Raw genomic sequence first — 12,604 nt, forward strand, 5'->3', positions numbered from 1 at the left:
GTAGTTCCCCCCCCCCCCCCCCCCCTCTCTCTCTCTCTCTCTCTCTCTCTCTCTCTCTCTCTCTCTCTCTCTGTGTGTGTGTGTGTGTGTGTGTGTGCACACATGCGTGTGCGCGTGCATGCATATGTTTTCTTCATTTGGAAAGATGGCACTGAAATTTCAGCAAAATGTCCAATCTTGTTTACATGTCCAACAACCACTCAGTGCCTTAACTATGAAGTGAGTTATAACTTTTACCCTTTCCAGTATTTATATTTCACTCAGCACTTTCCAATATCATATCCAGGATTATGTTTCATATGTCCAACAAAAACTGGCCTAGAATAAAACTGTAACAAAACAGATACCTTTATTTGGCTAATTATGAAATATAATACATGTCCTTCGGACTTCTTGTTTGAATATAAAACACACTATGACCTATTTTTGAGGGATGGGGGACAATTGATATCCCTGATAAATGCCACAATAAATCAAATTTTGGAAACCCAGTGCCAAATACAGGGTGTTACAAAAAGGTACAGCCAAACTTTCAGGAAACATTCCTCACACACAAAGAAAGAAAATATATTATGTGGACATGTGTCCGGAAACACTTACTTTCCATGTTAGAGCTCATTACTTCTCTTCAAATCACATTAATCATGGAATGGAAACACACAGCAACAAACCGTACCAGCGCGACTTCAAACACTTTGTTACAAGAAATGTTCAAAATGTTCTCCGTTAGTGAGGATACATGCATCCACCCTCCGTCGCATGGAATCCCTGATGCGCTGATGCAGCCCTGGAGAAGGCGTATTGTATCACAGCCATCCACAATACGAGCACGAAGAGTCTCTACATTTGGTACCGGGGTTGCGTAGACAAGAGCTTTCAAATGCTCCCATAAATGAAAGTCAAGAGGGTTGAGGTCAGGAGAGCGTGGAGGCCATGGAATTGGTCCGCCTCTACCAATCCATCGGTCACCGAATCTGTTGTTGAGAACCGTACGAACACTTCGACTGAAATGTGCAGGAGCTCCATCGTGCATGACCCACATGTTGTGTCGTTCTTGTAAAGGCACATGTTCTAGCATCACAGGTAGAGTATCCCGTATGAAATCATGATAACGTGCTCCATTGAGCGTACATACTGACGAAACTAAAATGAGCTCTAACATGGAAATTAAGCGTTTCCGGACACCTGTCCACATAACATCTTTTCTTTCTTTGTGTGTGAGGAATGTTTCCTGAAAGTTTGGCCGTACCTTTTTGTAACACCCTGTATACAGGGTGTCCCAGCTATCTTGTCCACCCAAAATATCTCTGGAACAATAACAGCTGTTGGAAAACGACTTTCACCGGTATCAATGTAGGGCTGGGGCCCATGAATGTACATATTTGGAAACATTCTAAAATGAAAGCATATGTGTTTTTTAACACAAACTTATGTTTTTTTTAAATGGACCTCCTATATTTTTTCTTCAGCAATCCATAGCATGACAAAGCACAAACACATTGGCATTGATTGCATCGCAATATTCCCATTACATCCCGAGATATTGAGACGCGAAGTTGACGCTTGAAACACCCGACATGCGCTGCTAGCGCACGTCCTGAGGCTCAGGCGTGAACCCAATGCTGCCGGTAATCGCGATGTGATTGACATGTGTAATCACACTTCCATACTTATCAAGAGGGACACTTACTTGTCAATCAAATCGCGATTACCAGCAGCATGGGACACCGAGCGAGGTGGCGCAGTGGTTAGCACACTGGACTCGCATTCGGGAGGACGACGGTTCAATCCCGTCTCCGGCCATCCTGATTTAGGTTTTCCGTGATTTCCCTAAATCGTTTCAGGCAAATGCCGGGATGGTTCCTTTGAAAGGGCACGGCCAATTTCCTTCCCAATCCTTCCCTAACCCGAGCTTGCGCTCCGTCTCTAATGACCTCGTTGTCGACGGGACGTTAAACACTAACCACCACCACCAGCAGCAGGGGGTTCACGCCTGAGCCTCAGGACGTGCGCTAGCAGCGCATGCCGGGTGTTTCAAGCGTCAACTTCGCGTCTCAATATCTCGGGATATAATGGGAATATTGCGATGCAATCAACGCCATTGTGTATGTGCTTTGTCATGCTATGGATTGCTGAAGAAAAAATATAGGAGGTCCATTTAAAAAAACATAAGTTTGTGTTAAAAAACACATACGCTTTCGTTTTAGAATGTTTCTAAATATGTACATTCATGGGCCCCAGCCCTACGTTGATACCGGTGAAAGTCGTTTTCCAATAGCTGTTATTGTTCCAGAGATATTTTGGGTGGACAAGATAGCTGGGACACCCTGTATGTACTTTATATTTGTAGAGAGGTACACCAACTAATTGACATAGTCAGTTAAGGAGACATGTCATCAGTAACAGTTCAGTATTAATTAGTCTTGAGTGCAATATAAAACACCATTTAGATAACTGATTTTAGTCATTGAAGAGTCACCTTCAGATCTATGAAAAGTAACATCAGTGAGTATGTTGTATCTACTCATTCGTGAACAGAGCATTTATAGTTTCTCATTTTATTTCATCCCATATAATTTTCCTCATTATATACATTTTAATAAACTGATGTTTATGTACCCTGGGGCCTGCAGTCAGTTTTACTTTTGCGGGTTTAACAACTCCTGTGGGTAAATGTCGTTCCTCCTCCACCTACAGAGGGCATCTGTATTTCCACGTTTCCCTTCTCCTGAGCAATTTTTCTTTGCCTTTTTTCATACTGTCTAATAAACCAATAATGACATGTAATAAATGCCTATGTGTGACTTCTCAGTCAATTTTTTAGGAGATTGTTATACTAGAATTTTTAAAATGCTACCCTTCGTCATTTGGATTTTTCTGTAACTTTTAACTGGAAATTTTAACTGCACTTTCCTCTCATGTACTTACATTATAGCTGTACATCTCTGCACATCCACTATCTGTTGAGTTTGGATACTCGTGTAGGTGGTGCACAGGAACTGACTATCATGCTGGTAGGGCACAATTTTTTGTTAGCAATGCACCCTTATTAGTTATGTTTCCCTTTCTGATAACCATTCCCCTTTCCTTTTCACAGATATGAAGATCGTTGTTTTGCAACCAAAATCAGTTATGAAATAGCTTCTTTGTATTGCAGTCATAACACACAAATCTAATGTGGACCACCAATAAACAGCTGAAGTTGCTGAAAGAACAAGGTGCATAATACACAAATGCAGTAGAAATATGAAAATAACAATGGATAACATCATACATAGACCACATGAGTTAATTCTCAAATAATCACAGAGGAAGACCGCACTGCAGTTCCTTCTCTAAATCCTCGCACAAACGAAAAAATGGCTGACATCGAAATAAGTGTCCAAGGAATAGAAAAGCAACTGGAATCACTCAATAGAGGAAAGTCCACTGGACCTGACGGGATACCAATTCGATTCTACACAGAGTACGCGAAAGAACTTGCCCCCCTTCTAACAGCTGTGTACCGCAAGTCTCTAGAGGAACGGAGGGTTCCAAATGATTGGAAAAGAGCACAGATAGTCCCAGTCTTCAAGAAGGGTCGTCGAGCAGATGCGCAAAACTATAGACCTATATCTCTTACGTCGATCTCTTGTAGAATTTTAGAACATGTTTTTTGCTCGCGTATCATGTCATTTCTGGAAACCCAGAATCTACTATGTAGGAATCAACATGGATTCCGGAAACAGCGATCGTGTGAGACCCAACTCGCCTTATTTGTTCATGAGACCCAGAAAATATTAGATACAGGCTCCCAGGTAGATGCTATTTTTCTTGACTTTCGGAAGGCGTTCGATACAGTTCCGCACTGTCGCCTGATAAACAAAGTAAGAGCCTACGGAATATCAGACCAGCTGTGTGGCTGGATTGAAGAGTTTTTAGCAAACAGAACACAGCATGTTGTTATCAATGGAGAGACGTCTACAGACGTTAAAGTAACCTCTGGGGTGCCACAGGGGAGTGTTATGGGACCATTGCTTTTCACAATATATATAAATGACTTAGTAGATAGTGTCGGAAGTTCCATGCGGCTTTTCGCGGATGATGCTGTAGTATACAGAGAAGTTGCTGCATTAGAAAATTGTAGCGAAATACAGGAAGATCTGCAGCGGATAGGCACTTGGTGCAGGGAGTGGCAACTGACCCTTAACATAGACAAATGTAATGTATTGCGAATACATAGAAAGAAGGATCCTTTATTGTATGATTATATGATAGCGGAACAAACACTGGTAGCAGTTACTTCTGTAAAATATCTGGGAGTATGCGTACGGAACGATTTGAAGTGGAATGATCATATAAAATTAATTGTTGGTAAGGCGGGTACCAGGTTGAGATTCATTGGGAGAGTGCTTAGAAAATGTAGTCCATCAACAAAGGAGGTGGCTTACAAAACACTCGTTCGACCTATACTTGAGTATTGCTCATCAGTGTGGGATCCGTACCAGGTCGGGTTGACGGAGGAGATAGAAAAGATCCAAAGAAGAGTGGCGCGTTTCGTCACCGGTTTATTTGGTAACCGTGATAGCGTTACGGAGATGTTTAATAAACTCAAGTGGCAGACTCTGCAAGAGAGGCGCTCTGCATCGCGGTGTAGCTTGCTGTCCAGGTTTCGAGAGGGTGCGTTTCTGGATGAGGTATCGAATATATTGCTTCCCCCTACTTATACCTCCCGAGGAGATCACGAATGTAAAATTAGAGAGATTAGAGCACGCACGGAGGCTTTCAGACAGTCGTTCTTCCCGCGAACCATACGCGACTGGAACAGGAAAGGGAGGTAATGACAGTGGCACGTAAAGTGCCCTCCGCCACACACCGTTGGGTGGCTTGCGGAGTATCAATGTAGATGTAGATGTAGATGAAAATGAGTGTGGTTCAACAAAAAATGTGAAGATGATGTCAGCTACAGATGACAAAACATATAAGGTTACAATGCATTCATGAATAATGAACATCAATTTTGGTCAAATATAGTGAAGGAAAATAGTCAGAATCACAAAAGAAAATGATGAGGAAACAGTCAAAATAATGGTATAAGCAGCTCAGTCAGATTTTCTTGGTAAGAGAAGTAAATTATTCCATAAAAAAGACAAGAGCTTCACCCAAGGGCAATGAGGTCTTATATTATTTACATTTCACCAAGGAGTTTCCATCACCATATGAATAAATGATTGAGTCAGATGGCAAAGTGGCTAGTACCCAGCCAACCAGATTTAGGTTTCCCATTATTTTCCTGAATTGTTTAAGGCAAATGCCGGGATGATTTGCTTGAATGGACACAGCTAGTTTCCTTCTTAATCCTTCCCAAACATGAGCTTGTGCTCCATTCCTAATGACCTCATTGTGGACGGGACATTAAACTCCAAACTTCTTTCCTTTTTCAACAAATGAGATTTTGAAGAAATATTTCCCTGAACTCCTTAGGTCCTAGTCAGTTACTGGAATATAAAAACAGAATGAAAACAACTTGAAGATTGAGGTCAGAATGGACGTAGGAGACCTGAACATGGGTACAAGTACAGAATGGAATGGAATCCTTGCTAAACTTCTTAAAGCTGAAAAAAGGCTAAAACACTTAAAAGAAAGGTCCTGTGAAAAGTCAAGAGCAGTGGCTACTGAAAGAAGACCAAGGCCTTTGAAAAGGAACAAATACAGATAGTATGATAAAACACTGTAGAATGAAACAAGTCATCATTTGAAAAGGAAGGAAGGAAGGGAGGGAGGGAGAGAAGGAGGAAGGGCAACTGTCAAAGACAGCTACAATCTCATACCCACCAGACAAGAAGTACTTGCAAGTTATAGATGGCCAGCAGATCTTGAGTAACTGAGCATCAGGAGGGACCTATGAACTGATAACAGAAGACAGAGATCCACAAATAGAACATAGCAAAATTAAAGGGTCCCAACAAAGGTAATAAATGTATTAATGTCCCATTCTAAATAAAAGATAAAAAAAATGCAGTAAGAAACTTATGATATAATTTCCTGAAGACAATTTTCATGTATCTTGAGGCAAAATGAATGTGTGTAAAGAGTCAATGCGCATTACCAAGGGGTAATTTACCACATGAGACAAAATACACCCACTAAAATTGTAGAACATTGCCAGTTGCCATGGAGGAAGACAAGTAGAGCATGTGGTGAGGGCCACAGGCAGAACACACTAGATAGACTGCAATGTACTGACTGTCTCACTCTGTGCACAAAGCTATATGCATTCACATTCTAATTTGCACACCACAGTCATTAACACAGCGTTTAGTCATTTAGTGGTACAATCTTACTATTCTAAACTAACAATAATATGTACCGAATCACAATTTTTTTCCAGTTTTGCAGTCATTTATTAAGGTAATTCCAACTAACAGTGTATTAACAGTGTATTTGGAACTCTTAATTATTCTTGAGTGAGGGAGGATATACTAAGTTAGTAATAAAAGAATACTAACAGCTTAAACACTGAATACTGAAAAGTTGATGCTAGTACAGGTGGTAGGTTTGACAGGAGTCTCATGGAGAGGCAGGGGTAGAGAGAGAAACAAAGAGAGAGTGTAATGCATCACCAGTGGTGCTCTAGTTATTTTATATTACCGTATTTACTCGAATCTAAGCCGCACTCGAATCTAAGCCGCACCTGAAAAATGAGCCTCGAAATAAAGGGAAAAAAAATCCCAAATCTAAGCCGCACCTGAAATTTGAGCCTCGAAATTCAAGGGGAGAGAAAAGTTTTAGGCCGAACCTCCAAATCGAAACAAAGTTGGTCCATTGTAATATGAGACACAATTTAGGTCGAATGAATGACGATACAGCTACAGTAGTTTGGTTCGAGTTGTAAGCTTAGCAGTTAAGCTTTACCAGGTAGCCATTGCTATGCACCAGGCGCTCCGTCCGTATTTATACGGATACCCTTCCTTTTTCACGTGCTTCGTCCGGTTTGAATCGATTGCTTATTTTGCTTTGATCTGATAAGTGCCGTTTTCTATGTTATAGGTGTTTACGTCAGTCACTCTAAGCTGAAAATGCATTACTATACTGTGTCATGCATTGTTTATCGCATTCTGATAGTGCGTGTTTACGGCCTGTCGCTGCTCGCGGCATGGCTTGCTTTTGTGCGCGCTACCGCCGCCTACAATTAAAAAAAGAGAGGAATCGTCTCATTAGCGAAACAATGGCAAGAGACTGCTATTTGTTTTTACTTACGCTGCTGCTTTCTTTGATAATGATCAACAAGAACCAAATAATAGACTGCGCATGATAGAACATGTTCTGAACGAGAGTTTGGCGAAAATTTTTCTCCGTTTGAAAATCTTTGCGGCCGCTTCTTTAGTACATCAAATTCTGCACAGAAATTAGTCATCTTAGATTTAAAAATCTAGTCAGTTGCCGTGCTTCATTTCTGACTGTATCACTATTAGGCATAAGAGTAATACGAATATAAACATGACACGGTACGTATATTCTTCCGCGTTTGCTGTTGTCTCACTCTAGTTTCGTAGTTTATTAGGCAGACAGGATTTAAATGAGATAGAAGCAAACACGAAAGAATACATGGCAAAATGTTTATATTCGTATTATTCTTATGGTGAAGAGAATACTGCATGTGATTCACATTTCATCAGGTTCCTATTAGCAACCATCTCTTCTCACAGGTAGGAAAAAATTCAGAACGTAGAGTTGGCCATATTGACAAAAATCCCAGTCTTGCCAGTCGGATTTTCGTAGTACATTGAAATTCTGCTACATTCGAAGATGAACAATACGGAATTTGTATTTACTTCGTTGGATAATGTATGAAAATGCAGTGGTCAAACTCGGGCGGAGAAAAAAAGCTCGTCTTCCAATTTTTTTTAAAAAGTTTTATTTACTGACGCAGAGGTTTTGGCGCCAGTATTTATCTTTGTGCCTACAAAGGATGCCTGTGTAGTGCTACATATATTCGACGGCAGAAGTTAGTTGTGGCGGCACCTAGCAACATTTTTCAGAACTTCCGCTTGCTTTGCACTCGATTCTAAGCCGCAGGCGGTTTTTTGGATTACAAAAACCGGAAAAAAAGTGCGGCTTAGATTCGAGTAAATACGGTATATTTCATTGCTTCCCATTAATAGTGCTTTACTGAGAGAGGGGTAAAATGCCACCTAGACTTAAATATGCAAGATCTGATCTTAGGCGATCCTTTCAGTATTTCATTCACCATGTGAGAACTGGTGTAACCTTACAAACATTATAAACTTAATAATGTTTTACAACTATTGTGGAACTACAGTGATTGTGCTTGCAGTTTTAGTCAAAGAAGTTCAAATTGCAATAACTTATTTACTTTTGATTCTGGTAACCAACTTCAGCCCATAGGACCATCTTCAGGCAAGAGAGATTGGATGAGATAAGGAGTCAATTCACAGAGCCACTTGGTAGTACTACTGGAACCTGTCGCAACTGCTCAATTGTGTAGTACTGGTACATACTACTGAGTGGCTCCATGAACTAGTTCCCTATATCATCTGGAGCTTCTGGCCTGAAGGAGATCTCATAAACCAAAACCAGTTACTGGAATCAAACATAAAAACATTGTTGGAATTTAAACTACTTTTTTATTAAAATGGTGAATTATACTTGCAAAGATTTTTTTATATGATATTTTGCTTGCTAAGTAACATACCATACACCCAAAATGTTGCTGGGTTCTCGCCTGTTACATCTAGTAGACGATCCCAAAGTGATTGCCAGAAATCACCAGATGCTCCCCAGAACCTCTGCAGATGCCTGTTTCACCATCATGAGAAAGACACAAATAATTCTAAATCACAACAGTAAAAGTTAATTTCAATAAAAACAACTATGACAATCTGTCAATATATAAAATGTATAACACTTCACGGTACAAATAACCAGATGGTACTCGCCATCTATAGGAGATGCTGAGTCGCAGACAGGCACAACAAAAAGACTCTCATAATTAAAGCTTTCGGCCAGTAAGGCCTTCGTCAACAATACCCCCCCCCCCCCCCCACACACACACACAAACAAACAGACAAACGCAACTCTCACACACGACAGCAGTATCAGGCAACTGAAACCACACTGTGTGTGTGTGTGTGTGTGTTTGTGTGTGTGTGTGTGGTCTATTGTTGATGAAGGCCTTAATGGCTACTTTAGATTGATGGTGAGCTTAGACAACCAGGTGTTCCAATGCATATAAGATTTCCTAAATAATAAAGGTGCTTGAGAAATTGTTTTTATATTTTCTGAGAATTCAGAGACATACATATCAGTCTGTAAGGGAGTTTATGGCACAGCAGAAACAAGTGTAACACAGATACCTAAGAATATTAAATTTCTGGTGATAAAATGTTAAACATTTACAACAAAGTTCCACAGTTTGAAGTGATCCTAACAAGCACTAGAGATCACATAATACTAGGTACATAGATGGTTAAAACCCAAAATTGATGGCAGTGAGATTTTTTAAGGGAATCTAACACAAAGCAACAGGCTAATGGGACATGGAGGAGATGTATTTATCACAATAGACAAGAAACTCAAACCCACCGAGTTAAAAATTGAAGCTGCGTCTGAGACTGTATGGGCAAGACCTGTGCCATAGGTGCACATGATCTTACAACTGGATCCATATATTGACCACCAAGACAATCCCCCTCCCCCAGAGGATACAAGAAAAAACTTTGAGGACAACCTTAGCTCATAAGCATGTATGTTATCCAATCATACTGTGACCACTGGAGGACAGTTTACCGTTTAGTAAGCACTGTGCAGGACATGACAGTTTGCAAAACAATACTAAATGCTTTCTCTGAAAACACTTAGAACTAATTGTTCAAAAGCCCAATGATATCAGAATAACAAGTAGACTTGATCTCTATGAGGATGTCCACAATCAAACTGGGATCAGTGACCAGGAGACAGTTGTAACAACAATCATTATCAATGTTCACACTGTAACTAAAACAAGAAGAATGATTTACATGTTCAGTAAACTGGATAAAGAGGCCGCAATGTCATATCTCAAAGAAGAACTTGAAACCTTTAGCTCTGGGGATGAGCATGCAGAGTAACTGTGGCTCAGGCTTAGAAGAGTAGCTGACCACACACTGGAAGGATATGTGAAAAGTTTTGGGAATGAGCACGCAGAGTAACAGCAGCTCATGTTTAGAAGAGTAGTTAACCCTGCACTGGACAGATATGTACATACTAGAGCAGTTCTTGATGTAAGGGACCCTCCATAGTATAAAGTCTATGTAAAGAAACTTCTGTAGGAACCATGAGTACAGCACAATAAGTGTAAAACAAAGGATACAACTGTAGATAGACATGCTAAATGAAAAATGTTTGGCTGTAAGATAGGTATTGTACAAAATCTTTAATGATTTCTGTAGTAGAATCTTATTGAGCGACCTCTCTCAAAGACCAAAGAAATACTTGTCAAATATAAAGGTTGTCAATGGCATTAAAGCTAGTGTTCAGACACTCATGGACAACATAGGGACTGAAATTTAGGGTAGAGAAGCAAAAGTAAAAGTGCAGAACTCCATTTACAAATGTTCCTTTACATGCAAGCTAAGTATACATCCACAGTTTAATTCTTGCACCACTGCAAATCTGAGTTTTGAATCAGCTATCTGACCTTGATGGTTAACTCCTCACTCTGCATGACAGTATACCTCTCAAGAATGTTGTTGTGAAATTCCTCTTCAAGATGATGAAGAAACGGAAAAATTATAGGACAATATATCTCTCTACTGCTTTTTCAGGCATACTAGAAAGATTCATGTATACAATAATTTTCGATTATCTAGATAGATTTATTATTCCCAGCAGTCTGGTTTCCAAAAGGGTCTGTCAACTGAACAAGCAATCTATGCTTTTATAAATAAAGTTGTGGAGTCTCTAAATGACAAAATGGTGACAACAGGATTATTTTGTGATTCATCAAAAGTCTTTGACACTGTGAACCAACAAATACTACTACTGAAAGCAAACCTTTTAGGAGTAAGTGGTGTATGAAATAGGTTGCTACTATCATACCTCAAAGATAGGAAGCAGAAAGTGGTATTAGACAGTACAGATAATTTTTATGGTGGTCTGGCTTCAATAGAATGCAGAAGCACCAAATATAGAGTGCCACAAGGACCCCTTCTTAGTCCTTTACTGTTCCTTATAATTATAAATGACTTACCACAATGTAAAGAGCTACAGTGAAATTTTACTATTTTTGCAGATGACACCTACATCACAATTGACAGTAATGTGTGCAAAAATCTTCATGGATATATCAGCAATATTCACATCGATTTAGTAAAATGGTTTAGTGTCAATGGGCTCTCAATAAACTTTAATAAAAACTAACTATATTCAGTTCATTACAGCTGCCAAAACTGAGGTAAAGCTAACTGCTAAGTTTTCCACACAGGCTGTAGAAGGAATTGAAGCTAAGTTCTTTAGTGTTATGACTGACTGCACAGGTAATAGTTCTCATCATATAATAAACCTTCGTAAGAGATTCAGCTCATCGATTTTTGCCTTACAAATTATATCTGATAGTGACAACTTAAACATTCTCTAATAACATAAAGAATTATATTTTGGAGAAATCAATCACTAGCAAAGAAAATATTCTTGGCCCAAAACATGTTTTAAGAATAATGAGTAGAGTAAGACTGTAGATGCAGTTATAGAAACTTTTTCCAGAAACTAAAAATTCTCACTAATAATTTCTAATTTATATTTTCATTTGCGTGTTTCATTAATAAAAAATACCAAGTTGTAGAAAAGAAATAGTGAATATCATGAACACAATAGAAGGAGGCAGCATAATTTCTAGCGATTGTAAACATCTGATGATGGTGCAGAAGGGTGTACAATACACTGGCACAAAAGTTCACAACGTTCTCCCTTCAGATATTAAATGTGAGTTTGTTAACAAGTCCAAATTTAGGCAGCCTCTGAGGCAATTTCTTTTGGATGGGTCATTTTACAGTTAGTCACAGTGAAAAAACCTCCTAGAACTATAAAATTTGTGTGTCATGTAATATAATGTGAGACTGAACAATTGTGAAGATAATAGTTTCCTTTTTATTTTTCACTCGGAATGACTGCTAACTGGTGTGATCTTCTATCAGCTTACCACTAATCTAGTATTACTTCTGTCTTTTTGTAACATTTGTTGGTTTGTTTAGAAGGATCACAAACAAAATAAAGTAAATACAAATATTAGTGTCAGTGGTGTTGAGAAATAACTAAAATCAATAAAACTTACAAGGCTGCAGGCCCTGATGGGATCCCTGTCAGATTTTATACACAATTTGTAGCTGAGGAAGTTCCACTTTAACTATAATATACCACAGATCCTTTCAACAAAAGATTGTGCCCAATGACGGGAAAAAAGGGCAGATCACACCTGTCTACAAGAAAACAGAAGTGATCTACAAAATTATCATCCACTTTCATTGACATCCATCTGTTGTAGAAACATATTCTGAGCTCAAACACAGTGGGGTATCTCAAGCAGAATGACTAAATGCCAATGAGCATGGATTTCAGAAGATTTGGT

At 39.3% G+C, this 12,604-nt stretch overlaps 1 protein-coding gene across 2 annotated transcripts in view; it reads right to left on the reverse strand.

Annotated features, from left to right (window-relative positions):
* The window catches only part of LOC124605380 (fatty acid hydroxylase domain-containing protein 2), a 210,669-nt gene that overhangs the window by 87,209 nt on the left and 110,856 nt on the right, over positions 1 to 12,604 (reverse strand). For both annotated transcript variants that reach the window (XM_047137019.1, XM_047137020.1), the window contains exon 3: positions 8,696 to 8,799. In XM_047137019.1, the coding sequence (XP_046992975.1) occupies positions 8,696 to 8,799 (104 nt within the window). The remainder of the gene's footprint in view (positions 1 to 8,695; positions 8,800 to 12,604) is intronic.

Source organism: Schistocerca americana, chromosome 3 (genome assembly GCF_021461395.2).
Source record: "Schistocerca americana isolate TAMUIC-IGC-003095 chromosome 3, iqSchAmer2.1, whole genome shotgun sequence".
Taxonomy (NCBI): Eukaryota; Metazoa; Arthropoda; class Insecta; order Orthoptera; family Acrididae; genus Schistocerca; species Schistocerca americana.